Source organism: Daphnia carinata, chromosome 1, assembly GCF_022539665.2.
Source record: "Daphnia carinata strain CSIRO-1 chromosome 1, CSIRO_AGI_Dcar_HiC_V3, whole genome shotgun sequence".
Taxonomy (NCBI): domain Eukaryota; kingdom Metazoa; phylum Arthropoda; class Branchiopoda; order Diplostraca; family Daphniidae; genus Daphnia; species Daphnia carinata.
The window spans coordinates 13829551-13855689 of NC_081331.1; the positions used below are offsets into that span (position 1 = coordinate 13829551).

General features: G+C 43.6%; 11 protein-coding genes across 12 annotated transcripts; 6 read left to right on the plus strand and 5 right to left on the minus strand.

Moving 5' to 3' along the window:
- Window positions 1-89: 89 nt before the first annotated feature.
- LOC132087702 (larval cuticle protein 2-like) lies at window positions 90-881 on the minus strand. The gene is made up of 3 exons (XM_057514517.2): window positions 824-881; window positions 530-747; window positions 90-459 (listed from the first exon to the last, which is right to left on the minus strand). The coding sequence occupies exons 1-3, from the start codon at window positions 830-832 to the stop codon at window positions 132-134; spliced, it is 555 nt and encodes a 184-aa protein (XP_057370500.1). The 5' UTR covers window positions 833-881; the 3' UTR covers window positions 90-131.
- A 474-nt stretch (window positions 882-1355) lies between these two features.
- Window positions 1356-2299, plus strand: LOC130691569 (larval cuticle protein LCP-22-like). Its single transcript, XM_057514524.1, has 3 exons — window positions 1356-1430; window positions 1508-1800; window positions 1886-2299. The coding sequence occupies exons 1-3, from the start codon at window positions 1422-1424 to the stop codon at window positions 2205-2207; spliced, it is 624 nt and encodes a 207-aa protein (XP_057370507.1). The 5' UTR covers window positions 1356-1421; the 3' UTR covers window positions 2208-2299.
- Window positions 2300-3719: 1420 nt separating this feature from the next.
- Window positions 3720-5132, minus strand: LOC130691554 (skin secretory protein xP2-like). Its single transcript, XM_057514505.1, has 3 exons — window positions 5081-5132; window positions 4789-4964; window positions 3720-4583 (listed from the first exon to the last, which is right to left on the minus strand). Exons 1-3 carry the CDS (start codon window positions 5081-5083, stop codon window positions 3914-3916), a joined length of 849 nt encoding a protein of 282 aa, XP_057370488.1. The 5' UTR covers window positions 5084-5132; the 3' UTR covers window positions 3720-3913.
- A 2387-nt stretch (window positions 5133-7519) lies between these two features.
- Window positions 7520-8687, plus strand: LOC130691552 (calphotin-like). Of its 2 annotated transcripts, none has more exons than XM_059494736.1 (3): window positions 7520-7559; window positions 7626-7997; window positions 8145-8687. In XM_059494736.1, the coding sequence occupies exons 1-3, from the start codon at window positions 7548-7550 to the stop codon at window positions 8583-8585; spliced, it is 825 nt and encodes a 274-aa protein (XP_059350719.1). In that variant the 5' UTR covers window positions 7520-7547; the 3' UTR covers window positions 8586-8687. The 2 variants fall into 2 exon arrangements, with proteins under 2 accessions (XP_059350719.1, XP_059350718.1); XM_059494735.1 differs by having other exon boundaries at window positions 7626-7892; window positions 8019-8687.
- A 2615-nt stretch (window positions 8688-11302) lies between these two features.
- LOC130691626 (uncharacterized) lies at window positions 11303-11879 on the minus strand. Its single transcript, XM_057514595.2, has 2 exons — window positions 11766-11879; window positions 11303-11668 (listed from the first exon to the last, which is right to left on the minus strand). Exons 1-2 carry the CDS (start codon window positions 11772-11774, stop codon window positions 11360-11362), a joined length of 318 nt encoding a protein of 105 aa, XP_057370578.1. The 5' UTR covers window positions 11775-11879; the 3' UTR covers window positions 11303-11359.
- A 1540-nt stretch (window positions 11880-13419) lies between these two features.
- Window positions 13420-13999, plus strand: LOC130691625 (uncharacterized). Its single transcript, XM_057514594.2, has 2 exons — window positions 13420-13543; window positions 13617-13999. Exons 1-2 carry the CDS (start codon window positions 13535-13537, stop codon window positions 13923-13925), a joined length of 318 nt encoding a protein of 105 aa, XP_057370577.1. The 5' UTR covers window positions 13420-13534; the 3' UTR covers window positions 13926-13999.
- A 1419-nt stretch (window positions 14000-15418) lies between these two features.
- LOC132087862 (uncharacterized) lies at window positions 15419-16421 on the plus strand. The gene is made up of 2 exons (XM_059494743.1): window positions 15419-15463; window positions 15625-16421. Exon 2 carries the CDS (start codon window positions 15625-15627, stop codon window positions 16345-16347), a length of 723 nt encoding a protein of 240 aa, XP_059350726.1. The 5' UTR covers window positions 15419-15463; the 3' UTR covers window positions 16348-16421.
- An 820-nt stretch (window positions 16422-17241) lies between these two features.
- On the plus strand, window positions 17242-18987 carry LOC130691549 (skin secretory protein xP2-like). The gene is made up of 2 exons (XM_057514499.1): window positions 17242-17389; window positions 17550-18987. Exons 1-2 carry the CDS (start codon window positions 17306-17308, stop codon window positions 18870-18872), a joined length of 1407 nt encoding a protein of 468 aa, XP_057370482.1. The 5' UTR covers window positions 17242-17305; the 3' UTR covers window positions 18873-18987.
- A 2573-nt stretch (window positions 18988-21560) lies between these two features.
- On the plus strand, window positions 21561-22527 carry LOC130691560 (uncharacterized). The gene is made up of 2 exons (XM_057514510.2): window positions 21561-21665; window positions 21737-22527. Exons 1-2 carry the CDS (start codon window positions 21654-21656, stop codon window positions 22424-22426), a joined length of 702 nt encoding a protein of 233 aa, XP_057370493.1. The 5' UTR covers window positions 21561-21653; the 3' UTR covers window positions 22427-22527.
- A 377-nt stretch (window positions 22528-22904) lies between these two features.
- On the minus strand, window positions 22905-23895 carry LOC130691077 (calphotin-like). Its single transcript, XM_057513981.2, has 2 exons — window positions 23805-23895; window positions 22905-23721 (listed from the first exon to the last, which is right to left on the minus strand). Exons 1-2 carry the CDS (start codon window positions 23814-23816, stop codon window positions 23029-23031), a joined length of 705 nt encoding a protein of 234 aa, XP_057369964.1. The 5' UTR covers window positions 23817-23895; the 3' UTR covers window positions 22905-23028.
- A 409-nt stretch (window positions 23896-24304) lies between these two features.
- Window positions 24305-25907, minus strand: LOC130691078 (putative gustatory receptor 28b). The gene is made up of 6 exons (XM_057513982.1): window positions 25455-25907; window positions 25157-25392; window positions 24804-25080; window positions 24634-24708; window positions 24456-24545; window positions 24305-24352 (listed from the first exon to the last, which is right to left on the minus strand). Exons 1-6 carry the CDS (start codon window positions 25905-25907, stop codon window positions 24305-24307), a joined length of 1179 nt encoding a protein of 392 aa, XP_057369965.1.
- Window positions 25908-26139: the final 232 nt, after the last annotated feature.

The following is a 26139-nucleotide window of genomic DNA, read 5'->3' on the forward strand; positions in this document are numbered from 1 at the left end:
CTGTGCAATACTTTGTAGAAATAAAAGACGTTTTCTTACGTTTTACGTTATTTATATTTACATCATGCGTTAGATATACAGATATAAATTATAGGACATGTTTTTAAATATTCAATCATGTGTCGGGAATTCTAATAGATCTTATAACCCTTTCCGTTGAAGGGGATGTGAACGGGAGCAACTGGGAGCTCATATTCATGGACGGGAGCGACTGGGAGTTCGTAGACATGGACGGGAGCAACGGGCAAGTGTTCACCCTTAGGGGCGAAACCAGCCTCATCAGCAGCCCAGGTCAAAGTGAATTTCTCGCCTTCGGGGGAGATCCAGTAGGATGATCCTTTGTTAGTGTTGCCAAGGACTTCACCGTAGGATTCTTTTCCATAAGAATCGTAGGTGACTCCTTGCATCTTCTTCTGGGCCTGGGACTCTTCGCGGGTGGTGTAGTCAGACTGGGCATAGCTGTCGATTGAAATGATTTTTCCAATGAATATCTTAAATTCTTAAATGAATGAGCGTGAAATTGATTAACCTCCACTGGCTGCTGCCATCGATGTTGCGCTCATCAGATTGGCTGGTGACGGTGATGTCAGCGTATTTGTTATCCTTGTTGTAGGCTGGTGCGGAGTAGGCTGGTGCGGGGTACTTTGGTGCTGGGTAGCTCGGAGCTGGGTAGCTGGGCGCCTTGTATTCCGGCTTGTAGCTGGATGGAACAGCGGCAGCGACGGCCAAGAAAGCGGCGAGGACAAACTGCCGGCAAAGTATCGTCATTCATTTAAAGTCAAAAATATTCTGCTCAAGAATAATTAGGAATAAATTGTCTTACGAGTTTCATGTTGTACTAGGTTGATTTGATGAACAACTGATGGATATGGTTCTCCATTTTTGGGCTTATATAGTCAAGTGAATGTTAAATTACATTCAATTGACCTAGTTGTTCTGGCAGCCAGATTTCATTCAAGTAACTAGACTTGGGCGTTGTTCGAGAATACAGCACTCTCACTTTTCACATCAGCCACATTATAGAATTGTTTTAGAAAAACCAACTTGTAGTTATGGATAACAACTTCTGAGAAGCTTTAACCGATTACGTTGCTACCCCAGCGCAAACGTGTATGAGCGTGAATCACGAATAAGAACTTTGTTCAATTCTATGATCGCAGGTTTGAGATGACAATGAATTATTAGGACAAGCATATTATTTTTTGATGCTATTTGCCGAGTGCAATCACTGCATTGCAATAGCCATGGCCTGGAATGTAAACCATAGTTAACCACCAAAGGACGGTGATCATCGCTTTCAGAACTAGGTCAAGAAAGGAAATGAAATAGAAAACGACACACCCAATTTTTTTGCCTGCTATTTAAGCCCGTCTGAAAGTGATTGAAGCCATCAGTTGTTCAACTCCTCAACAGCAGACAACATGAAATTTGTAAACGGCATTTTATTTTTGATTTTATCGTTTAACAGTTTCATTGCTTATTAAAAAGTTTCAATTTCTTTTCGTAGTTTGTCCTCGCCGCTTTCTTGGCCGTCGCTGCCGCTGTTCCATCCAGCTACAAGCCGGAATACAAGGCACCCAGCTATCCTGCCCCAAGCTACTCTGCACCAAAGTACGCAGCACCAGCCTACTCCGCACCAGCATACCCCGCACCAGCCTACTCCGCCCCAGCATATTCCGCACCAGCCTACTCCGCGCCAGCCTACTCCGCACCAGCCTACAACAAGGATAACAAATACGGTGGTATCACCATCACCAGCCAGTCCGATGTCCGCAACCTCGATGGCAGTAGCCAGTGGAGGTAAGTTAATTTCATTCTTTATATTCGTTAATTTAAGAATTAAAGATAAGCATATTGTTAAACAAATAATTCTTTCAACTCACAGCTATGCCCAGTCTGACTACACCACCCGTGAGGAGTCCCAGGTTCAGAAGAAGATGCAAGGAGTCTCCTATGATTCTTATGGAAAAGAATCTTACGGTGAAGTCCTTGGCAACACCAACAAAGGATCATCTTACTGGGTTTCCCCTGAAGGCCAGAAATTCACTTTGACCTGGACCGCTGATGATGCCGGATTCCAGCCCAAAGGTGACCACTTGCCCGTTGCTCCCGTCCACGAGTACGAGCTCCCAGTTGCCCCCGTTCACGAATACGTTCTCCCCGTTGCCCCTGCTCTCCCTTATTCGCGCACTGGACCCGGTTATTAAGTTGCAAAACTTTTCCTTCGTGAAATGTGAATGGCGTGAGCCATGCAAGTCTAACTTATTGATGTCAAATAAACGCAAATTATGTTTTGAAATCTATGCAATATTACAAGGCGAAATGGGGACGATTGGAAGACATTATATAATGCTATGAGACTGTCAAATGGGCGTGGTTGATTCCATGTTGATTTAAGCGTCGGCCAACAAATCCGGACAGGTATTTTTGGCAATTCTTATGAATCCTACTGGCAGAGTCTGATGGCAACATCTCGATCAACAATTAACGGACTTCTTTATTCACTCATAATGCTTACGGCAACTCATCCAATTTCTACTTGTTTTGCGTACCAAAATGTTTATTGTTCTTTGCATCGCTTCTTTTTTCATCGAACATAGTTCGATAAAAGCCGGAAAAAGCAATTGTTGTAATCACATTCAACATTTCCTTTAGAAATATCTTTATTCGCCAACGTTAAGGGATGAAACGCGACGTGTTATTTCTTGCAGCAGAGCTCGCGTCATCATTAGGATTAAACTTTGTGTCGACCGCAATTACATGGTTTCCGCATATATCCAACTACAAAAATGGATAACTCAAACCCAAAATTGCGAAACGTTAACGACGAATTTACTTTGACCAACACCGACAGGATCCCAAAAATGATTCACTTTGGATTTCAGGGTTTTGCCTCCACTTCAATCACGGCCACGATTCCCAATGGCAAGATTACCGGCCAAGCATCTCAGGGTACGTCCATTCAGCAACGTCCACCCTGGAATTCATCCTTAATACTCGAAGATGTGCATCCGGCTACCGGCAGTCCACAGGACGTCAAATATAAACATTTTAAAGCTCGGCCTGTTCCTCGAAGTCATTACGAACCTTTCCGACCTGTTTTACCTAGCGGCAAACGTCCTCCGGCTGCCAAAGATGCGTCCGATGAAGTAAGCCAAATTCCGGAAGTCCCACATGACGATCCAATTTTATTGAGGAATAAACTGCAATCGCTGTTTGACCCTGTTAATTATTATTTTAGTCATCGTACTTGGCATTTGAAGCCGTCAGTTGGTGAGCATGTTTTTGAAAGCAAGAACATTATGGAAACGGCGGCTGATAAGAACAAGGAGGTGATCATAATCCCGCCAATGGCCAAAGTGATAGCAGCGTCAACAACGATAACAAATGCGGTTCAAAGGATAGAATGACGTCGAATATAAAAATGTTGTGCTGGAGCAAGTGTTACGCTGTCGTGATTAATTAATCAGTTTATTAATACACACTTTCCGATTACGTTGTGTTTAAGTGTTCCATTATTCTATCCAAATAAGAAATAAATTAATTTGGCATTCAAAATCTCCAATTGCTTTATCCAAAAGATATTTTCATTTGTTAGCCAACCTGTCTAAACATTCCCAGTCCAACCAGTTGTTTGCAGTTTAATCGATGGAGGTGGCATGTTTAAAAAATATATTTCAGTTCTAATCAACGAACCAATATTTATTTAACATCTCAATCATAATCTGGTTTACGCAACATAGGCATAAGGATAGCTGACATATGGTGATGGGATGGCGTGGTGGGAGACTCCGACGGGGGTGAGGACGCGCTGGACAACGGGGGCCTCGGCGTAGTGGACGCGGGTCTCAAAAGCGTGAGGGACTATGTGAACTGGAGCAACAGCTACTTGAACTGGAGATGGAGCTTCAACCTAGACTGGTGCTGCGGGAGCAACAGCAACGGGTGCTGGGACTGGAACAGAAATGGGAGCAGGGGGGTCATACTCAACCTTGACTGGAGCAGGAGCAGCAACACGAACTGTTCCACGAGCAGGAGCTGCGATGTGAGCAGGGAAATCGTATTCGACTTTAACAGGAGCAGGGGCAGCTACAGCAACCGGAGCAACAGCGTAGGGAATGGGAATTGGTGCGGAGATGAGAACAGGAAAGTCGTACTCGATGGTGTTCTTAACAACCTCAGCGGGAGCAGCAACGGCAACAGCAACAGGGGCTGGGGCAGGTGCGGAAATGGGAGCAGGGAAGTCGTATTCCACCTTGACTGGTGCAGGTGCAGGAGCAGAGATGGGAGCAGGGAAGTCGTACTTAACTTTAACGGGGGCAGGTGCAGCGTATGCAACTGGAGAAGCAACTGCAATTTCGAAAGATGCAGAAGCAGAGATGGGCGCAGGGAAGTCACGCACAAAGTACAGAGCGGCACCGGGCACCTCAAAAGCGACCTCCTGCACGTTGACTTCGCTCGGGTGCTGGGCAGTCACCTGTAGGGTAATCTCGGAGACGCTTCCATAATCGTCAAGTGTACCAAATTTACTCCGGAAAAGGCGAGAGTACAAGCCTCTGCTTGCTCGGTTTGACGTTTTGTAGCTTAACAAGCAGCCGAAATAATAAAAATGTAATGCTGAAAAAGAGGTACGCTGTTACGTGAAACGGGACGTATTAATTTCAAAAAATTATACATTTTAATGTCTAGCTTTTACGAGCTACTTGGGTGCCCAGAGGCTATTCAGTCAATAAAAAGTTGGAACGTCAAAGTGTACAACAAATTTCAAAATAAAACTATTTTTCATACTTAGATCTATGTTCAGGCATTGGTGGAGGTGTAGGTAAATGGTCACGGTTGGAGAAAACTCCTTCAGCATCAATTTCGTCGATAACGAAATCGAGAATATTCTCCAGTTCGCGCAGTTTGATTTGAGCAGCACATGCGAAGGCTAAAAGACTCAGGAAAACGCTCAGCCTGTCGTACTGAATCGAGCAAAAGAACGCTTAGTAAAACTGTTTTACGTGCGTTCATTCAAATAACTAATGATACAATAGAGTTGGCGTATAAGTATGCAATACGTGATGAATACAAGGCCTACCATTTCGCTTAATGTTTAACACAAAATTCTATTTCACCTGAGCAGTGACGCTGGAAGCTTCTGTTTTTGCTACTGACTGTCCTGCGTTTTATATACAATTATTTTTTTTTTTTTAAATGACGCACAGACCGAGAGCCAATGACAGAAAAGAGTGCGTGCAAAACAATGTTATTGTGTACAGTCACCTTTATGAAACGTGTGGCGCTACTGACGAGCGAAAGCCGGTGATGCATCACAACTATGCGTGGAATAAGGCAACACCTGTTGAAGTGAGGTGAATAATCCAGATCCGATATACGAATATAGCCTATGTAAAATGAAATCGTAGAGATGAACCCACGACTTCGGTAGGTGGTTGTGCTACACACCGTCGAGTTCAATGTCCAAATATTATGCTTACGTCAAACCTGGCTCAATGTTTTGGTCGACTTCGGTACTTGCGTGCGTTGCATTGACGCACGTGCTAGGGACAAAATGTTTCAGCTGCGAGATTTACACATGAAGCGTGTGTCCTGGACTACGTAAAAAGATTACGTGCCTGCAGTAAAGTTCTACTGTTCGTTATAACTTTCTCGATTATTTCTTTGTGATCAGTTCTTTACGAAGATAGGTCTCGAAATTGCAAAATATACATAAAAGTATAAGGTTTACTGTTTACCTGTCGGCTAATGTCCCAAGTGCCTTATCCAAAAGATATTTTGAAGATAATCAACAAAGCCAATATTTATTTAACAACTCATTCAATCCCATTTACGCAACATAGACAGCCTGGCCAGCTTTAGCGTCGACTTGAGCCGGTGCGACGAATTGGGTGGCATAAGGATAGCCGAAATATGGGGTGGGGATAGCGTGGTGGGAGACTCCGACGGGGGTGAGGACGCGCTGGACAACGGGGGTGATGGCGGCGTATGCGTGTCCCTCAACGGTGGAGTAAGCAAAGTTGCCACCCAAGCGGTCGGAGCGGATGATGGCGCTGTCGTGAGCGGGAGCGCGGACCAAGGTGGTGGCGGGAAGGTAGAAAGCGTTGGCGGCGGCCAAGCAAACCAAGAGGATGGCGACCTGAATTTAAAAAAACAAAAGAATAACGTTTGTTACGTTGATGAAGAATCAAATTGACTTACAATCTGCATGTTGGTTGAGAAGGGAGATTGGTGTTGAAGACAAGATGTGTGATGTTTCCCTTTCTTTCCTCTTCGCTTTATATAGCACGAGGGCCCCGTGAGGAGAATGAACCACACCCTTTTTGGGGTGTCCTCCTCCGGGATCCCGAATTTTACAAGGACACACCACAACACGATGTCCTTACGATGTCATTGCAATATCATGTTGCCGCGTTTCTTTTAGTTAATCATACATTAATGTAACGCTTGATTGCGATCATGGTGAATTATTTCGAAATGAATTGTTATTTAAACTCAACAAATTTTAATGGGATGAACGTACGAATTCCTACGATGGGCAATATAATATTTCGGTGATTCAAATAAGTGTAGCATAGTTAAATGCTCTTTTTATTCGCTTACATTTAATTTATTATCACAGGGTTTGCTGTGGCCTTAACCTTGGAAGATCTCTCAGGTGACATCGGCCTCGCATTCTTTGTGACTGCGCAAACTGGCTCAACTCATCCGTTCATCGCTGTGCGAACAATCTGATCTTTCGTTTTGAAACAAACTCACCTTGTCATCCACGCATGCAACTTAAACATTTCCAGCGAAAATGATTTACAATGTAAATAAATACAAGTCTGTGTGCCTGTTGCGGATGGACAGAAGACCCTACTTTCACCACTAGCATATACAATTTAAACTGGTACGTGAGACGTGTGGAACCAGTTTACGTCAAGTCCATTTCGTGAATGTTTAAAGGGCAGATAGCCGTCGGCAACATAAAAAACACAAAGGAGGAACAAGCAGATGCAACTTTTTGTTTTTTTTTTGCTTCTGTTTGAGTGATGTATCGTGAACAATTAAATGCGAAGTTTGTGCTTTGATACAACTCGGGACACACCCAAACTAAAACCGGCTAGTTACTCTTCCTTTTCAATTCTTTGTTTTGCAATTTCGAAAAAAAGAAAAAGAGCGCAAGGATGGTTTATACATGTCGGGAATCGTGACCTTGCCATACGGGAAGACGAGGGAAGCAACGATTTCAAGATCAAGGGCGACGCCTTGGACGAATATCATTAATTGTGGAGGTGGCTTCGTCCCACCCCCTCCCTTCTATTTCGGTGGAAAACAAAAAATGTGAAAACCTGATAGCGAGGGAGTTAAGCGGAGAAGCGGAGATGGATGTGAAGTCAAATAGTAGATACGGAATGTTCGACACATTTTAATTCTTTCCGTCGTCAAGGTTAGCGTGAAGATCTACTACGCCCATCGCAACTGTTCGTATAAAAACAGATCGCAAGTCCATCATCAATCGTCAGTTACCGACGAGTTCTCAATACACACATCTAAACTTCAACATGAACCCTTTGGTAAATAAGAAATTTGAAAATGTCGTCTTAGAAAAGGCTAAGTAAATTGTATGTTTTTAATGACAGATCTTGGTCACCCTTTTGGTTGCGGCCGCTTCGGCAGCACCTACCAATTTGGTCAATCCCGCCGTGCCATGCGCTCACGGAGTTGCCGCTGTGGCTTACGCCGCTGCACCAGTCCCGGCTGCCCTGACATACGCCGTCCCTGAGCCCGTACAGGTTGCTGTTCAACCCCAAATCACATACGACTTCCCAGCACCAGTGTCAGCTCCTGCTCCTGCCCCAGTTGCAATTGCTGCTCCAGTTGCCGTAGCTGCACCTGCACCCGTTAAAGTTGAGTATGACTTCCCTGCTCCCGTCTCGGCTCCCGCACCAGCACCAGTTGCCGTTGTTGCTCCAGCTCCTATCGTTTACGCTGCACCTGCACCAGTTCCCGTAGTTGCCCCAGCTCCCGTCAAGGTTGAGTATGACTTCCCTGCTCCCGTTTCTGCTCCAGTCCCAGCTCCCGTCGCTGTTGCTGCCCCAGCACCACTCACTTACGCTGTTCCAGCACCAGTCCAGGTTGCAGCTCCAGCTCCAGTTCAGGTCGCTGTCGCACCAGTTCATGTTGTCCCACACGCCTTTGAGACCCGCGTCCACTACGCCGAGACTCCCGTTGTCGTCGGACAAACTGCCCACATCATGAAGCCCAACTTGGGAGCTGGTGCCCATGTCACCAACTATGACTTTATGGGACTCGCTCAGACCAAAGGAGCCGCCCAGGAATCCTACGTCCAGAAATCGAAAGTCTTGGCCCCGGCTCGCAGCGTCTCCGAGATTACTCCACAGGTGACCGTCCAGCACCCGACCAAAGTCAACGTGGAAAAAGTGGCCGTCGATGTGCCCGTAGCCGCTCCCTACGCTCAGCCTGTCCCTGTTCCAGTGGCTCCTCAATACGAAATCCACCAATACCATCACGCCGTTGCCACTCCCGCTGTCCATATGGTCAACGGTGTTCCATGCGCGGAACACAAGAAGACCTATTAATTTTCCTTTTTTGTAAACACGTCTATAATTGACTCTTTAAATCTCGTGAACGATTTCAATGGAATATGTTATGTTAACACCGGAATACACGAATCTCGAATGCATTCCCATTTTACAATGTCCCTTTTTAATGTCTCGTTGCTAACTGAATTTAAAACACGATCCGCTTCATTAGTTTAATACCGGCAACCAGTAAAACGCACCATATGTCGAGGAGCTACTGTCATATCATCTTCGACAGATTTGATCGTTAGAATCCCTACGATTTTCTTATTAATTCAGCATAACGCCAACACATATTTTTGTGCCATTAATTATAATCGGTGATAGACGGTGATCGTGTCATCAATGCAAAGTCATAAAGAGTTGGTCAAGAACTGATTTATCAGGCTTCAAACATTATTGACTCACGCGGCTGCTATTACTCCCGGTCATTCACATTCAACAGGCCTTTACATTGTAACGCCATCTATTGAATCACGACTTCTTCGCATAGCCAACTTTCATTTCTACACCTTCTGGGAGGTTAATTCCGAAGTCACATGATTGCCTTTCTCTTTTCATACGGAGATTTTGACTAGCACGTATCGGCAAAACCGGCTCTATCGCTGAGAACTAACGCGACTGCTAATGAGCTACAATCACGATTCCCTTATTCGGCATTGATTATTTTTTCCTACACGTTGTTGCTTATGGAACAAGGCAAAGGTTCTGTACTTGAATTACGGATTCTACGGAATACCCTCATAAAAGACGTAACTAAACGGCTAGTTGCAAAGGGTGGAACCAGTCCAAGGACAGGGCAGTGTTTAAATGTCGGTAGACGTTGATCTTGAACAATAATAATAATACGATAACACAAAACAAGGAAGTGTGAAGCTATGGAGCTTCAACAGACAAATCCCTTCGACATAGTTTTTAGCATTTACCTCGTTGCGCACGCCATTTATGTACATCAGAAGACATACTTGAAGGTCTTTAAGTGAACGTCGTGTCCTTCTTGACTTCCACAAGCCGATAATCCTCTTACGCTGAGGAAACTCTATTAAGGAAGATGCTAAATCATTCTTTATTCTATTGTAAATAAAACTGCATCATCATCAATTGGAAGCTTAAAATAGACTAATAAACAATCGGGAATTTAAATGGGATCCCACCAAACGTGCCTCTAAGAATAGCCTTCATGTATCATCACTCATTGTAACGAATGTAAAATTAAATTTTGATGGTTGCACTGGCAATAGAATAAAATGTAATCGATTCAATGTCACGAGACATCATCGGAAACTACAGAAACAGGAATACCTTGATGAGAACCTCCTTGTTGGTATCGAGATTTTTCATGCTGGTAACTCAAGTGAAAGACTCGCCCGGCTCTAGTCATCGTGAATCTCTACTTGGCCCGCAGAGACATTGACTTGCCCGCAGCTGATGACCACACCCGAGTTAAAGTAGCCAGTTTTGTTTCCGTTGAAGGTTAAAGTTTGCGAAGAACTAAACTGGAAGACACACCCGATATACTAGTCACGGGTATAAAAGAGCGTGCGGGATGATCTGAAATTCGAACAGACTCTTCCGTCTCCAACCGTTCAACGATTCTCTTCAACTCTCCATCAACATGCAAATGGCAAGTTTCATTATTCTTAAACCATTTATCTAAAATAAAAAGTTACTCATTCCTTTAAAAAAAATGTAGATCGCCGTCCTCTTGGTTTGCTTGGCCGCTGCCAACGCTTACGTTATGCCAGCCAGTTACATGGTCCGCACTCCGGCCCATGACAGTGCCATCATCAAGTCTGACCGCCTTGGAGGCAATTTTGCTTATTCCACCGTTGAAGGACACGCCTATGCCGCCGTCACTCCCGTTGTCCAGCGCGTCCTCTCACCTGTCGGAGTCTCCCATCACGCCATCCCTACCCCATATTTTGGCTATCCTTATGCCCCCCAGTTCGTCGCTCCCGTTGAAACTGGCAAGGCCGTCGAGACCGCTAAAACTCTTCCTTTGACCTACCCTTACGCTGGATATCCCCTAGTTGTTGCCTAAATTAAGACATGCCGAGATGTACCGTGATTTTCTGCTGATTCGCACTACAATACAAACGTTTATCATACATTATTCAAAAGCGGTTTTGCATATGGCTGAAGGCAATGGCCGATGACTGTGCCATGAAATGTTCTATCTACGAAATCTAGGAAAGGTAATAATTCAAATTTGCGAGTTACGCATGACAAAGAACATGAATAGATGATTCTGCAGTTTTACTAGGCATGTATACATGCCCAATTTTTTATTATTGCATCTCATTTCGTTTGAATGACAAGACGAAAGATCAACGTGAACATGTTTGCAGCACGCTTTGATTGCTTTATATAGGTATATGATAATCAATCTGTCTTGATACCGAAAGAGATGTCTGATCTTTTTTGGGCCTAGACATCGCATGGAAATTTGGATGTCATGATGAATGATTTATAGCGGGCAGAGGTTCTGCTTTGTTTGGTTTTTTCAATACTATTAGTTAACGTTCATTTTAAATGTCCCAATCTCAGATCTTTTCATATAGATCCACAAAAATTAAACGTGATAGCATTGGTCAAATTTCACAGAATAATTTTCTGCTGAAGTTGAGGTTTGATAAAGAATTATAGCTTCACTGAAGCTTTATAGTAATGACCATTTTTGAATGCAGTTTTTTTTTTCGGAAAATTCGTGTGTATAAAAAAATCTCAATCAACAGGACAAGTTTAAATTTTACATATCAATTGCGTCTTATTTATGCAACGTAGATAGCCTGTCCAGCCTTAGCGTCAACTTGAGCGGGAGCTACGAACTGGGGGCCATAAGGATAGCCGAAATATGGGGTGGCGATGGCGTGATGGGAGACTCCGACAGGTGTGAGGACGCGCTGAACGACGGGAGTAACGGCAGCGTATGCGTGTCCCTCAACGGTGGAGTAAGCAAAGTTGCCTCCAAGACGGTCAGACTTGATGATGGCGCTATCGTGGGCCGGAGCACGGACCACATAAGAGGCCGGGAGGTAGAAAGCGTTGGCGGCGGCCAAGCAAACCAAGAGGATGGCGACCTAACATTCGAAAAGAATAAACATTATTCTTTCTATTAAATGGTTTAGAGAAAAAAAAATCAAGTTCAATTGGGTACTTAAAGAAGAATAGACTTACAACTTGCATGTTGATTGAGGAGAGAGAGAGTGATGTCCGAAAGACAGAGAGAATGTGTGTGTGTGGTGTTTTGAGTTTCTTCCCGTTCCGCTTTATATAGCGCAAATCTTGATGGGACCACACCCACGGTTGAATCTCTTTCCGAATCCTGAATTTTCAAGGCCAGCTTTTCATGGCTGTCGTTACATCTGCACGTCTTCCCATACCCTCAAGTTCATTTCTTTTATTTTTTCCGTATCTTCTAGCCAAGCATGTTTGCTGACAACGCTGGATTTATTTGGCTTTTAATCAAATTGAAAAGCTCTTCGTTAGCAGTGAAGATAAATGTTGACCAGACAAACGGTTGCTATTTTACCGCAGCTACGTTTCATCTTAGAACAATTTTTTAAGTTGCCGAAAGAAGTTGGTAAGATTGCGGTTGATGCCGCTCAGTGTACTCAACAAGGCCATTAACATTGCGGAACCATTAGCAGGGCTATTCCGCCAATGCGGAAACCGGATGCTTTTAACTAGTTGGACAATGTTTTTTTGCATTGTTATGCAACAAGTAATGGTGAAATGCATCAAGTGGTTCCGTACAAGCTTCACTACTTTTTGTTCATTTCCTTTTGTTAAATTGCTGGAACTTTGTAATGTTTGCTGTTGTTACATTAAAAACGTTGGACAGTTGAAGAAAATAAGCATTTATTCTGGGAAATTGTTAAGTAGCATTAGTGCTACGTGTTCAATTCTTTCTTTAAATCAGAGGCTTCTTTGAAGTCCTAAATCGAATGGAAACCTTGACAAGGGCTTATCTGCAAAGACTCACGCGAGCATTCGACGGGTTGTATTCACATTGATTATGCGTAACATCCGTCACCGCAAGGTGCCCAATTTTCACCATACATGGAACACAATAGAATATAGAAAAAATTCAAACTTACCGATAACACGCAAAGTCACGTAAAAACCAATTTCTTTTTTTTAATTTAAATTTCGTTATCGGTTTGGATAGGGAAATGTTCGATGTCAGTCAGACAGTGAAGACGTGAATCATTGGACTAAACCGACAATCATCATCATCATCAACTGCGATCCGTTACAAGAAAAATTCAAGGTGCCTTTCAAAATTGTGATTTGTGAGTGAACTTTTGATGGCGTTTCATTTGCAACGTGGCTGACCGCGATAGAAAAACAAGGAAAATCGAATAATAATCAATGTTCGAGACGATGCCCGAGTGTTACAAAGCACCTTAGGCAGGATGGGGAGGTTTCTGGATCGTCCAACTCGTCCCGCTCCGGGACACGAATGGCATTGAACGTGAGTGATGTGAAGACCATTTGATAACAACAACAACAAAAAAAAACAGCAAAAGTAGATAGGATGGCAAGAGAAATAAAAAAAAGTGCATTAAATTCAAATAGATAACAGCAAGCGAAAGGAAAGAAGAGCATTCACGTTTTTCTCTCGACAGCCTGCGATGCGCATCAGTTTCGTGCAACAACAAAAAAAGCAGAGCAGCGCTCTATTTTACCTATATGGAAATAAAACAGGACCACACCCTGAGTAATATAGAGACTCTGAAAGCGAAGGTGCGAGAAGCTCCGCCTTTAGGTAGAATTTCATCTGATGCAAACGTTTTGGCTTTAGCTCTGCAAAAGGTAACAAGCGAATCTTTAAGGCCACACCCGGAAGTCGCCCTGGAGTATATAAAGCGGAACTGTACACAGACGAAACACGCATTCACGTCCTAGTTTTTTAACGTTCTTCCAAAACCTTCTCAATCAACATGCAAGTCGTAAGTACCTTCGATTTTTTCCTATTCTAATTACTCCAACATTTTTCAATGTTGAATTCATTACTTTACAAAGATCGCCGTCCTCTTGGTTTGCTTGGCCGCTGCCAACGCTTACGTTATGCCAGCCTCTTATTTGGTCCGCACTCCGGCTCACGACAGCGCCATCATCCGCTCTGACCGTTTGGGTGGCAATTTCGCTTACTCCACTGTTGAGGGACACGCATACGCCGCCATCACTCCAGTCGTCCAGCGCGTCCTCACCCCCGTAGGAGTTTCCCACCACGCCATCGCCACCCCATATTTCGGCTATCCTTATGCCACTCAGTTCGTAGCACCCGCTCAAGTTGACGCTAAGGCTGGACAGGCTATCTACGTTGCATAAATGAGATGTTGACTCGCTGTCTTGTTATTGTTGTTGATTGAGATTTGCATATAAACGTTTCTTGTTATACCGAATTTTTGTCAGGATTTATTTAAATCACAAGCGTTGCGTATAAATAATTGAGTAGCTTAGCTATTGGCATAATTCTTCCTTCGACGCTGAACATAATCGCCAATTCGTGATGTCAGACAAGACATGAGTTATAAATAAAATGAGAAAAGCCAAAGGCATTTCTGGCTATATCTTTCTTTACTCGTTTTCTATTTTAAACATAACTAATAGCTTTTTAATGCAAAAAAAAAAAAAAAAAAAATAGTTGAGAAGATTTCTAAAAGTGGAATGACATGTATGGCCATAACCTTGAAACAAAACTCTTTTGAGATTCCTTGCGAGTTTCGAACCCGCATCGTGTGCTTTGTTTGATGACCACACCCGGACTCATCCAGCCCATCTTGTTTTCTGGCAAGGCCATTCATGTTGACGTCCAGCGATGATATCCAAAAGGAACTAGACGAATCAAATCGCACTCGTATCGAAATCATCAACAAGAATTTTTCTAAGAAGAGGAGTAAAAGAAACGCGTTTTGGCCATCCTGTTTCGTGATGCCCGCCGATTTTAATCGTCAATGCAATGCATACTTAAAAAAATTATAAGACCCTCCATTCAAAAACCTGGAGGAATCTTTATTTTGGATGGAGAGCCGACGGCGGTATTTTTCTTGCTTTGATTTGCATACACGATGGCACAATAATTAGCCGCAGTTGTATATTATCGTGAGCACCTTTCTTCTAGCCATATGCAGAACTCTAAGCTCGTCCATACGAATCATTTTTAGGGATTTAACTGGGGATTTTAACAATGCCGAAAATGCCCGTGTCATCACGGTTCAGCGAACTCGTCATAAATAAGAATTTATTTTTGAAATTACCGCCTTTCTTTTCTAACGTTTACTTCGTGACGCAGCCAAAAATAAGAAAGAAGCTTAACACTTTATTTTTTGTTAGCTTCAAACGAATCACTTGCGTGACCTTGGCCCTCACCTTTTGGTACGAGGCAATCAGTGAAGGTGTCACAAACATCTTTAGACGTCAGGGTCCCGATATCACGCACGTCTCAATAGAATTTTGTGTGTATTATGAATGTACCAAAAGGTCATCGACCACGGGCTTTAAATATTCAAATGTTTCGGGTCTTCACTTGACCCTTTGTGATGTTGCCACACGAAAGGGTTGCATTGTCCAACGGTACATTAATTACAGTAAGCCATTAGATTTTTATATACCCCCCCAATGTTGAAAGCTCGTAAATTTCTTCAGCAAACACGGAAATATGCTTATAATGTTGATGGCCATGATTATCCGTGATGATACAGCGGCTACCCAAAACATATTTTTCGATAGAAAAAAAAGGAAGAAGCGACGTGCTTGCGTCATTTTCAGCTTGCATATATAAGTCTACGTCTTGGCAGATGAACCTTGTCAGTCCACTTTCTCCGTTAAAACCAGCCACCGGTGCTACCGCATACACAAAACACAAGGTAAAAGAAGATTCACCTGTCCCTTATTTTCTTTAGTCTTGTTTCGACCGTTAGACGGAACACACACAGAGTCGATTAACTCGTTCTTTCTTTCATCGTGATTCAATTCGTTTTTCTATTTTCAATCTGTTTTTGAACTGTTCCATTTGGACAATCGTCAGATGACATCGATTGTGATTTTCTCAACTGGACTGCTGTTGATGATGAAGCTGACATCTTCCGTGGCCTACCCAGCGCGTTATTACAGCCCACGATTGTCCCATTACGATCCGGAATTCGATTCGATGGACTATTACGTGCCGTACTACGCTCGCCCTGCGCAATCGAGATCGTTCGAAGATCATTATTACGAGCAGCCTTACCAAGTGTCGCAATGGCCGGGTTTGCTTTATGACGAATGGTTCAAGACGCAAGGACAACGCAGGCAGGAAATTAAAATGAGGCATAACGCTGAATCCATCGTCAGTCGTCAAGGTGAACCCATTCCAGGAGCTTACCTCGTTCCAGCTAACGTCAACGGTGCATTCGCTGGACCTTTGGCTGTCGTTCCGGCTCATTACGGAGGTGCTGGAGCTGTGACCAATAGCGGCTCACCCGGAGCTCAATATCTTGCCATCATCGACGGGCCCAATTGGCCGTTCATCGGCCGTCCGAAGGGCAACCGTGTTGCTATTAAGAAATCGCAAGCTTCAGACACTGATTACGTTCCAAGCACAGACGGCCCTAACTGGCCGTATATCGGGGTCAACTCTCCAAACGCCGAGAGCCGATCTTCCATCCCGACGGATTACGATGAGCAAGATATCGATTATGCGTCTTACTTTCCTATCGATTATCCGGTGATGTACAATCCCAAGGATAGCTACCTGTATCATAACTATTGAATTTCCTTCAACCGCTAGCCATTGGTATGTTGAATCGCGTAATATGTCTTCGGATGATAGAAGAACGCTTCAAGGCTGCTGTGAAAAAATTCGCTTATCTCGGAATTGTATTTATTATTATTTAAATCTCGTGAATTTGACATTGCATGCGGGTGATTTTTGCTTGTGAGGCCAGCTTCGCTTTATCTGATGTTGGGAAGGCTTTGTCAAATATGCGACTTATTTTTTATTTTTCGGGGTGTTATTTGTTGTCAGCAAGACATAAAAACTGTTTCCGGGATGATGCAACTTCTTTTAACTAATTATTTATTGATATTGAATTGTGGCCAAAAAAAAAAATACACGTTGAATCCGAAAGAAATAATGTTTTTAAGTGATTTCAGATAGAAATGTTTGAAAAGAATGGGAATTAGTTATAAAGAAAATATAAAGGAATTTTTAAAAAATGAGGAAGAAACAACGTTTGGCTTTAGTTCAATTTTGATTGATGGACGAACATATAACTATTGTTGCGATTAAGACCTGGGAACCGCCCTAAACTAAAGAAAACCGGATAGCCACACTCTTCCTCATCCTTCCATCTCGAAGAAGAAGAAGAAAAAAAAACGAAGGTAAAACTAGAAATGGAGCGATGAAAACAAAAGTAAATGGTAACGTGAGGAACGATGGTTAACACATGGACGAGTTGACCTTGCCATGCGGGAAGACTCCAGAAGCTTCACAATTCAAGATCAAGGGCGATGCCTTGGACGAGCGAATATCATTAATTGGGCGGGGTCCCCTCCCTTTGGTTTCCCCCCCCCCCTCTTTTCGTACGGGAGGTGGGGGAGGACGAGAGATGGATGTGAAGACTGTGAGAAAAACATACGGAGTGTCCAGCAGAATCTATTCTTTCCGTCTCCAAGGTTAGCAACTGGAAGACTTCCTACGCCCATCGCGACTGCTCGTATAAAAACGGATGGCGAATCCAATTTCAATCGTCAGTTACCGACGAGTTCTCTCAGTAAAGTCTTCTCAACTCGAAAAAAACATGAACCCATTGGTAAGAGACGCTTAGTAAATTCAACCTCGTGAAATCACTTTGATTTCACACCATAAAATCAAAAGTTTGATGAATATTTAAAGACTCAACGTTCTTCCATCCTTTGAATTTTTCTTCTTGATAATTATTATATGATGGCGTTATGTTTCATATTTTACAGATCTTGGTCACCCTTTTGGTTGCGGCCGCTTCGGCAGCACCTACCAATTTGGTCAATCCCGCCGTGCCATGCGCTCACGGAGTTGCCGCTGTGGCTTACGCCGCTGCCCCGGTTCCGGCTGCCCTGACATACGTCGTCCCTGAGCCCGTACAGGTTGCTGTTCAACCCCAAATCACCTACGACTTCCCAGCACCAGTGTCAGCTCCTGCTCCTGCCCCAGTTGCCGTAGCTGCACCTGCACCCGTTAAAGTTGAGTATGACTTCCCTGCTCCCGTCTCGGCTCCCGCACCCGCGCCAGTTGCCGTTGCTGCCCCAGCTCCTCTCGTTTATGCTGCACCTGCACCAGTTCCCGTAGCTGCCCCAGCTCCCGTCAAGATCGAATATGACTTCCCTGCTCCCATTTCTGCTCCTGCACCTGCCCCAGTTGCTGTTGCTGCTCCAGTTGTCTACGCTGCACCTGCTCCAACCAAGGTGGAATATGACTTCCCTGCTCCCATTTCGGCGCCTGCCCCTGCACCAGTTGCTATTGCAGTTCCTGCTCCCGTTGAGGTTGTTAAGAACACCATCGAGTACGACTTCCCTGCTCCCATCTCCGCACCAGCTCCCACTCCCTACGTAGCTGTTGCTCCAGTTGCTGTAGCTGCCCCTGCTCCTGTTAAAATCGAATACGATTTCCCTGCTCCCATCTCAGCTCCGGCTCCGGCCCCAGTTGCCGTTGCTGCTCCAGCTGTCTACGCTGCACCTGCCCCAGTCAAGGTTGAGTATGACTTCCCAGCTCCCATTTCTGCTCCAGTCCCAGCTCCCGTCGCTGTTGCTGCCCCAGCCCCAGTCACTTACGCCGTTCCAGCACCAGTCCAGGTTGCAGCTCCAGCTCCAGTTCAGGTCGCTGTTGCACCAGTTCATGTTGTCCCTCACGCCTTCGAGACCCGAGTTCACTACGCCGAGACCCCCGTCGTCGTCGGACAACACACTCAGATCATGAAGCCCAACTTGGGTGCTGGTGCCCACGTTACCAACTATGACTTTATGGGACTCGCTCAGACCAAAGGAGCCGCCCAGGAATCCTACGTCCAGAAATCGAAAGTCTTGGCCCCGGCTCGCAGCGTCTCCGAGATTACTCCACAGGTGACCGTCCAGCACCCGACCAAAGTCAACGTGGAAAAAGTGGCCGTCGATGTGCCCGTAGCCGCTCCCTACGCTCAGCCCGTCCCTGTTCCAGTGGCTCCTCAATACGAAATCCACCAATACCATCACGCCGTTGCCACTCCCGCTGTCCATATGGTCAACGGTGTTCCATGCGCGGAACACAAGAAAACCTATTAAATGAAATCGACTAGGTTGCCATCTCGCATCTCCACGGAAGCTCATAAAATTTATGAATGATTTGATACGATCAAATTTTGCTATGTTAATACCGAAATACACGTTGTGATAGTTATTTTCTTCTTGTTTACTGCTTTGGAACAATTTGCTGCCCCCGTCGACCTGATTTACAGTAATGCCAACTCTACAGGTAAACCGTACCGGCTGTCCTTGGTGGTAACCAGTTAACTGATTAAAAGAAAAATTGCATATAGCAACAACTGAAAGGAAAGGAACGATACGTTCCCGTTGATTGGGAGTTGTCCAGTTATTACTTGGCCTTCACAGCTTCAAGTTTTCATGACTTGTCATTTAACAATCGCAGTTCTTTACAAGCACTTCAAGCTGCAATCAAAAATCCAGTTATTCGCAACTATTGTCTTAACCCTAAAGATTGAAAGCAACACTCACAGCAAATGAATTTTGTTTATTCTGCGGAAAATTCACGCAATGTGCACGATTATGAACGATGAAAGCTTTGCGTTTGAAGATTCGGGATTGGTGGTTTTCAAATAAACGTGACTGTATGAACATTTCCATCGTGCACTCACCGTGTATTATTACTTTTGATACGCCCTATCGAGCGCAAGAACTTCCACAAAAACAACAGCGCCGTGAGCATACACTTAGCGGGAAAAAAAATGAGTTTCGAATTGCTCGTCTGCAATAGAGCGTTCACCATCCAACGTACTGTATAATAACGATACGTGTACAAAAGAAGACGATCAGTCGGTTTCCTTAATTCTTGTCTTCCGGTTCCTTTTCTTTCACCCCGAACAAACAATGAAAACCATTTTGGCAAGTCTATCCAACGTTCGTTTAAAATCCCACACTAATTTTTAAAAAAAAACGTATCGTGTAATTCATTTTCTAGGTGTTTGCATGGTTGACGTGCTTAATGATTTGTGTTGCATCTCCGGTAAGGAACTCACCATTGATCTACGCGTATGGAAGTGAAGCGGAATCAATGACAAGGTGGGATACTGAACGATCGAGTAAAACAGCGAAAGGTGTGCAAGACGAGCAACGGCCTGCATTTAGACACTCTCAAATTGTTAACGTGATTGCCCTACCGGAAACAGAGCATCGCCCTCAGCAAGTGACTCTTCCGCAATCGCCCTATTGGTACCAACACTATTATTACGTCAGCTATTTTCCACTTCCTAATCATAATGTATCACCTTATTATGACTCTTATTGGCCCGGTTTATTTACATTGTCTCTCTATGATTATTTTTAAAAAATACAAATTTAAATACTTTTACTGTCGTTGTATTGCAAAATGAATTAATAACTAGGCCCACAAGTTCTTTCGTGCAGTGCGCTTCTGCCTTAGTCCTTTTTTTTTATTATTAAAAAAAAAAGGAAAACAGGAAGTCACCAGTGTTCGTCCGTCCATGAGCTGGTTGCGTCTGAAAAATGATGGCGGTCATCTATTTTGATAAAAACATGGCTGCTGGTACGTTTCCGAAATGGAATACAGAGCCAGTTGTTGAACAACGTAATGACCATCGCTTACAGGTGGGGAAATGAGTTTGAATAAGAACAGACTTTCTCAAGGACGCCGTGTTGGCTGAGTTGCCATCACGTCTTATTGCTTTTTGCGGTTTCAACAGCTACATGGTTTTTATTTGAAAAGAGGAAGAACACGAAACCACCGATTCCTCCATAAGCTACAACGTTTCGATTATGTATTCTTCAGCAGTCTGACATGTACGCAATATTTTGTACGGATACAACAAAAGTTTGCGGTTTTTTAAACTAACAAGATCAAATTTTATATATTTTTCTTACATGTTTGTTATTCTGATCTTCTTCCATCACCTGAGGAGGAACGTGAGTCGTCTTGAAGGCTCAAGGTCGACGAAGAAGAAGAAACCAAGCGCTTATTTTTTTTTTTGCGAGCGTGAATCATGCTGCTGTGTTATTGCAGTAAATGATGAGAAAAGTTGGCCAACACCCGGATGTTCTTTCCTAAGGGCGTCTTTTTTTTTTTTCACAATATAATAAGTTGATCTTCAACCTTTCTCTTTCCCAAACATCTTTTTTTATTTCTTTTATTTTTTTGCCATGTGCCCCGATTGTAAAGCGATCCGCCCTGTCTATCTTCCTCACGTCGTGCAAACGGCGTCAAGATAAACGCATCGAAAAGAAAACTCGTTTTTCAATGTATGCAAATGTCAATTGCCAAGGTTAAACGCCGGCAAACCGGTGACGATGGGTGTGGCCAAATAACGTGCGCTTCTTTCTGCACCCGCTGCGCATGTAAATAAAAAAATAATGAAATGCTTTTGTTTTGGCCTCTGTCAATGTCGATCCCTTCGGTGTTGCAATGTACAAGGTTAAATTTCGTCGCGAGTCAGTTAAAAAAAAAAAAAAGGTCTGCACGTGAATAGTCTCATATTGGCGCCGTGAAAAAAGGTAATTACCATAAAGATGATATACGTGACCATCTACCGCATAAGACTTGTTTGGAGATATGAAAATATGAAAATGTTTGGAAGAAGACGATAAAAAAACAAAGCGGGAGGTCTTCCTTCCTCTTACAAATTTAGTGTTACCAATTAAACGGGCTATTTTGTGTTTAAACGAAAATGAAAAATTGCAAGGCTCACCTTGTCCGCTGGGAAGTAAAACGCTTGGCTGGCCGTAAAGCGTCCAGTATAAATATGGTTGGTGAGCATCTTCGAACAACGAGCCACTCTTCCAACTCACTTCGTACCGGGAATAACACCAGTGAACATGAAGCTTTCAGTACATTTTTTTTGCGAACGATAGTTAAGTATTTGGAATCAGTTTAACGTTAACTTATTTATTTGCTGTAGGTCATTGTTTTCTCTTTAATTATTGCCACTGGACTGGCCGCTCCATTGAATGTGGTCTATCCGCACGTGCAGCCATCTCCGTTTGCTCACGCAGTCCCGGTACATATCGTTCACGCTGTTCCAGCCGTTGAGACTAGGATTCACTATGCCAAGACTCCCGTAGTAGTCGGTCATTCTACCCAAATCCTGAAGCCCAATTTGAATCCATTCGTCGTGGCTCCTCTAGTGGCTCCTTCAATTGCCGTCGCCGCATCGTCTGATCCCGTCGTTGTCGAAGCGAAAAAAGGCGAAGGAAAATCAGAGACAAACGTAGAGACACCCAAGGAGAAAGCGGCTGAAGAAGTCAAAGGTGTTAAAGTTCCATTAACATACGTCGCCCATCCGTTTGCCTTCGCTGCTCCGGCTCCACTAGCCTTTCCGGCCGTCTTGAATGTCAAGGCATCCGTCCCAGCCGGTGATGCTCCTCCCATGGATCAACTCATTACTAAAGAAAAGGTTATCGCTCCCGTTCGTGCCATCTCCGAAGTGACTCCACAAGTTCACGTGCAACATCCGACTAAAATTAATGTGCAGAAGGTCGCAGTCGAAGTGCCAGTGGCTACACCGTACGCTCTTCCTGTTCCTGTTGCAGTAGCGCCTCACTACGAGATCCACCACGTTCACACTCCAGCACTGACCGTTGTGGCTTAAACATTTGTGATTTCTTTTGTTATGTACTTCAAACGACTGTTAACCCACCTTTCGATTACACTGTTCTATCATGGCATTGGCATTACATCGTTTTTAATCGATTTTGAAGGGTGACAGACAACGTCAAGAATGAAATGCGTTGATTGTCCTTCATTATTTAAAAATAATTTTTTAGGAATTTTTTCAAAGGGACAAATGACAAAGATCCTGATGAGAATTGCCTTCGATGGTTTACGATACCTTCTCTTTGCCTATGAGTCACGAAACTCGCTCTCTTTCGAAGAAATGAATGGCTATAGCCGGTGAAGTACCTTGAATCCTTGAAATCCGTTATGCTTTTCTAAGACATATGTACCGAAAGGGCAGCGTAATGTATGAAGGACATATTTTTTGCTCTGCGTATCGTTTACAGTTAGCGCATTCGTAGAATTGAGTCACGTTTTTTAGAAGGGCGCTATACAATCCCTGAACTGTCATGTTTCATGAAAACGTGTGTATTGTTTTGCTTTGCTTATAGGCAAAGAAGGACGAAATTCTCATAGAGTCATTCAAATCAGTGGAATAGGCACCATAGGATACATAACAGGAAAATCAAGTTCCCTTTAAGCGGTTTTCGCCGCTTCAGCGCATGGAACACCGTTGACCAAATGGACAGCGGGAGTGGCAACGGCGTGATGGTATTGGTGGATTTCGTACTGAGGAGCTACTGGAACGGGGACGGGCTGGGCGTAGGGAGCAGCAACGGGCACCTCAACAGCGACCTTCTGCACGTTGACTTTGGTCGGGTGCTGGACAGTCACCTGTGGAGTAATCTCAGAGACGGTGCGGGCCGGGGCCAACACTTTCGATTTCTGGACGTAGGATTCCTGGGCGGCTCCTTTGGTCTGAGCGAGTCCCATAAAGTCATAGTTGGTAACGTGGGCACCAGCTCCCAAGTTGGGCTTCATGATGTGGGCAGTTTGTCCGACCACAACGGGAGTCTCGGCGTAGTGGACGCGGGTCTCAAAGGCGTGCGGGACAACGTGAACTGGCGCAGCTGCGACCTGAACCGGAGCTGGAGCTACCACCTGGACTGGCTCTGGAACGGCGTAAGTGAGTGGAGCTGGGGCAGCAACGGCGACAGGAGCTGAAATGTCATACTGGATTTGTGGTTGCACTTCAACATGAATAGGAGCAGGTGCGGCATAAGGTACAGGTGCAACACCGTAAGCAATTGAAGCTGGATGCGTCAGGCAAGGCGTAGCGGGGATGGCAGGGGCGGCCAACGCAGCGGCAACAAACAATGGAAGAACGACCTGTTAAGCATAAAAATAATATTTCTTAAGCAATAAAATCTCTAATCGTTAAAATACTAGTATAAATTCGAATAGCAACTTACAAGGAAATGCATTTTGATTGTTTATGTTGAGATTGAGCTGACACACAGTGGCTTGCTTTCGAACACAGTTTACACGCGTGTATTTATACGAGAAAAACAGGGCGTTGGTCTTGCCAAACAACTTGAAGAATACAGTTTTTGCTACGTTCTCGTTTAATTCTTCGTCTTGGCAAAGATGCATTTTGCTCTTCTAGCTATATCCTAGAATAAATGCATGTTGGCGTGGCTCTGCAAAGCACCTCGACTAGATCGCCTTGAAATTTCATGGTCATTTCGCTAGTTGTTGTCAAGACAACATTTAAAATGTGTGCGTATGTAATACTTCCCGAAAAAATAAGTGGAAAACTAATTGTTTTAAGTTGTCTGAATAATTATAGTTGATCGTTAAATAAACGTGATATCACGTCAGCATGTTACCACATAAAACATATGCTTTAAATGGGAATGCGGAGTCATGGACATCCAGGCAATCAGGAAAGGCTCGTTGTTTCCTTCGGCTATTAGTTTTGGAGGAGGATGACCATGTACGTGACAATTGCACCACTCAACTAAGAATGAAATAAAGTGTTCCGCAATGACAACATTAGATAGCGTAACATTCTGAATTGCACTACAAGTATGCTAGAATGTTGATTAGAACAGCAAACTTACAGCCGGTATGAGATGCACACCAATCTTAAATAGTCCAGCAGCGGACAAATGGACACGATCTTCGTCAATCTGTACCAAAAAAGTCATCATCTATAGAAATATTTTAAAAATCATATTAAGTAAAATTAATTTCCGTCCTTTAGAGCCGTGAAAGTGTTGGTAGGCTAACAAAACTAACCGTCATTTTCTCGGCTATCGTTTTAGAAAATCCAGAGAGAGACATAGCTGTAACGCGTTCGTGAAGGAGACGAACCTGACAACACAAAGTAATTTTTTTTTCCCTATTAGATGTCATGGAAGGATTAAGGTCATTCGTTTGTATTGTAAATGAATGCCCTGTTATCTTACCTGACGAACTGGCATGTCAGCGGAAGTGAGAAGAATCAAAACGCGGATCGATTCCGCAACAATAAAGAAAGAATGAACTAGAGCTGTGTTTTCCAAAATGATGTTTGTGTGAATGAAGCTGTAGGCGAAAGCAAACGAAGTGCTGACAATTGTGAAGAATTTGATAGCCAAGATGAAAAAAACAGGAATGGCGAAAACGCTATTGAGTTCTGACGAAGCCCGACAAACGTAGTCAAATGTCAATGCATTTCTCTTCATCATTTTGATTTTATCCGTTCTAAAAAAAAACAGATCAAAATTGAGAATTAATGCTTTGTTTTCAATTTGTTTGCAGATTAAATGAATTATTAAACCTTTCGTGAGCAGTGACTTGAAGTTCATCGTTCCCTTGTTCTTTGCAACGCAATAATACCAATTGGATATAATATGCGGTGATGTAATAACACATGTGAATAAAGAGCAAGAAGCAATTAAACGTTATGTTGATGGAAACTAAAGCCACAAACAAAGCTGTAGTTGGAAAAATTCCTAAAGTGGGTGGTAGAAGTACGGCGTACATAGGCATGGCCACAACCATCGCAGCTATAGACTGTGTTAAGATTTATTCAAATGAAAACAGCGTACTTCTTAATGAAAACTCGGTTTACCGACCGTCATTAAAACAGCAAAAAAACCAACGACAAATCGAATCGGAATAGAACTTCTATGCTCGGTGATGAATTCCTCCCCCAAAAGCCTTTCAACATTTCGGACGGCTTCAACTGCGTTGCTTAAACGAACGTAATGCATCGTAATCCAGCGAAATGGTAGCAATTGCACTAAGAAAAGGAACGAGGTTATCATGGTTAGGACGATCAAAGTGGTTGGGATGGTTCTATCAGCCACTAAAATGTTTTGCAGATCGTCGCTCAAGTATCCTACCATACTCACACCACAAATTTGATACGCAAATACTAGACAAAACCAACAAGTAAAAGCACTTCTAAGAGAAAACGTGAACCGTTCAAATTTGCCAGTAGTTGAATTGCGTTCGATTGTGTAAGGAATCAAGCCACAAGCTTGGCAGAGGCTAACGAACGGTTGTAACTGTTCGAAGACGGACATGACGCCAAATGATAGGACGTGATGGTGGGAAATGAATCGTTCGATTGGACCCTTGTTGGTTTTCAGTGGTACGTGTGTTGGTAGATATTATGTAACCATGGAAATGCAACCTTATGATTGTCAAATTGCTACTTTAACAAAATGTCACCGTTGCACAATTGTTTTTCTGCTAAATATAGCAGAAAACTCATTTCTTTTCTTACCTCTTGATTATGACCTGATGGATTAAAAA

What these genes read in the sequence shown, in the direction of transcription:
- LOC130691569 (XM_057514524.1), top strand. An exon ending in GATGGCAGTAGCCAGTGGAG is followed by an intron (nt 1,801 to 1,885) that starts GTAAGTTAATTT and finishes TTCAACTCACAG; the next exon opens with CTATGCCCAGTCTGACTACA.
- LOC130691554 (XM_057514505.1), bottom strand. An exon ending in ATGCCTGAACATAGATCTAA is followed by an intron (nt 4,584 to 4,788) that starts GTATGAAAAATA and finishes CTGCTTGTTAAG; the next exon opens with CTACAAAACGTCAAACCGAG.
- LOC132087702 (XM_057514517.2), bottom strand. An exon ending in GATGGCAGCAGCCAGTGGAG is followed by an intron (nt 460 to 529) that starts GTTAATCAATTT and finishes TTCAATCGACAG; the next exon opens with CTATGCCCAGTCTGACTACA.
- LOC130691549 (XM_057514499.1), top strand. Translation starts at nt 17,306, where the DNA reads ATGGCGAATCCAATTTCAATCGTCAGTTACCGACGAGTTCTCTCAGTA. An exon ending in AAAAAAACATGAACCCATTG is followed by an intron (nt 17,390 to 17,549) that starts GTAAGAGACGCT and finishes CATATTTTACAG; the next exon opens with ATCTTGGTCACCCTTTTGGT.
- LOC132087862 (XM_059494743.1), top strand. Translation starts at nt 15,625, where the DNA reads ATGACATCGATTGTGATTTTCTCAACTGGACTGCTGTTGATGATGAAG.
- LOC130691078 (XM_057513982.1), bottom strand. Translation starts at nt 25,907, where the DNA reads ATGTCCGTCTTCGAACAGTTACAACCGTTCGTTAGCCTCTGCCAAGCT. An exon ending in TTTTTGCTGTTTTAATGACG is followed by an intron (nt 25,393 to 25,454) that starts GTCGGTAAACCG and finishes ATCTTAACACAG; the next exon opens with TCTATAGCTGCGATGGTTGT. An exon ending in CGATAGCCGAGAAAATGACG is followed by an intron (nt 24,546 to 24,633) that starts GTTAGTTTTGTT and finishes ATATTTCTATAG; the next exon opens with ATGATGACTTTTTTGGTACA.
- LOC130691552 (XM_059494735.1), top strand. An exon ending in CTGCACCTGCACCCGTTAAA is followed by an intron (nt 7,893 to 8,018) that starts GTTGAGTATGAC and finishes GCTCCCGTCAAG; the next exon opens with GTTGAGTATGACTTCCCTGC.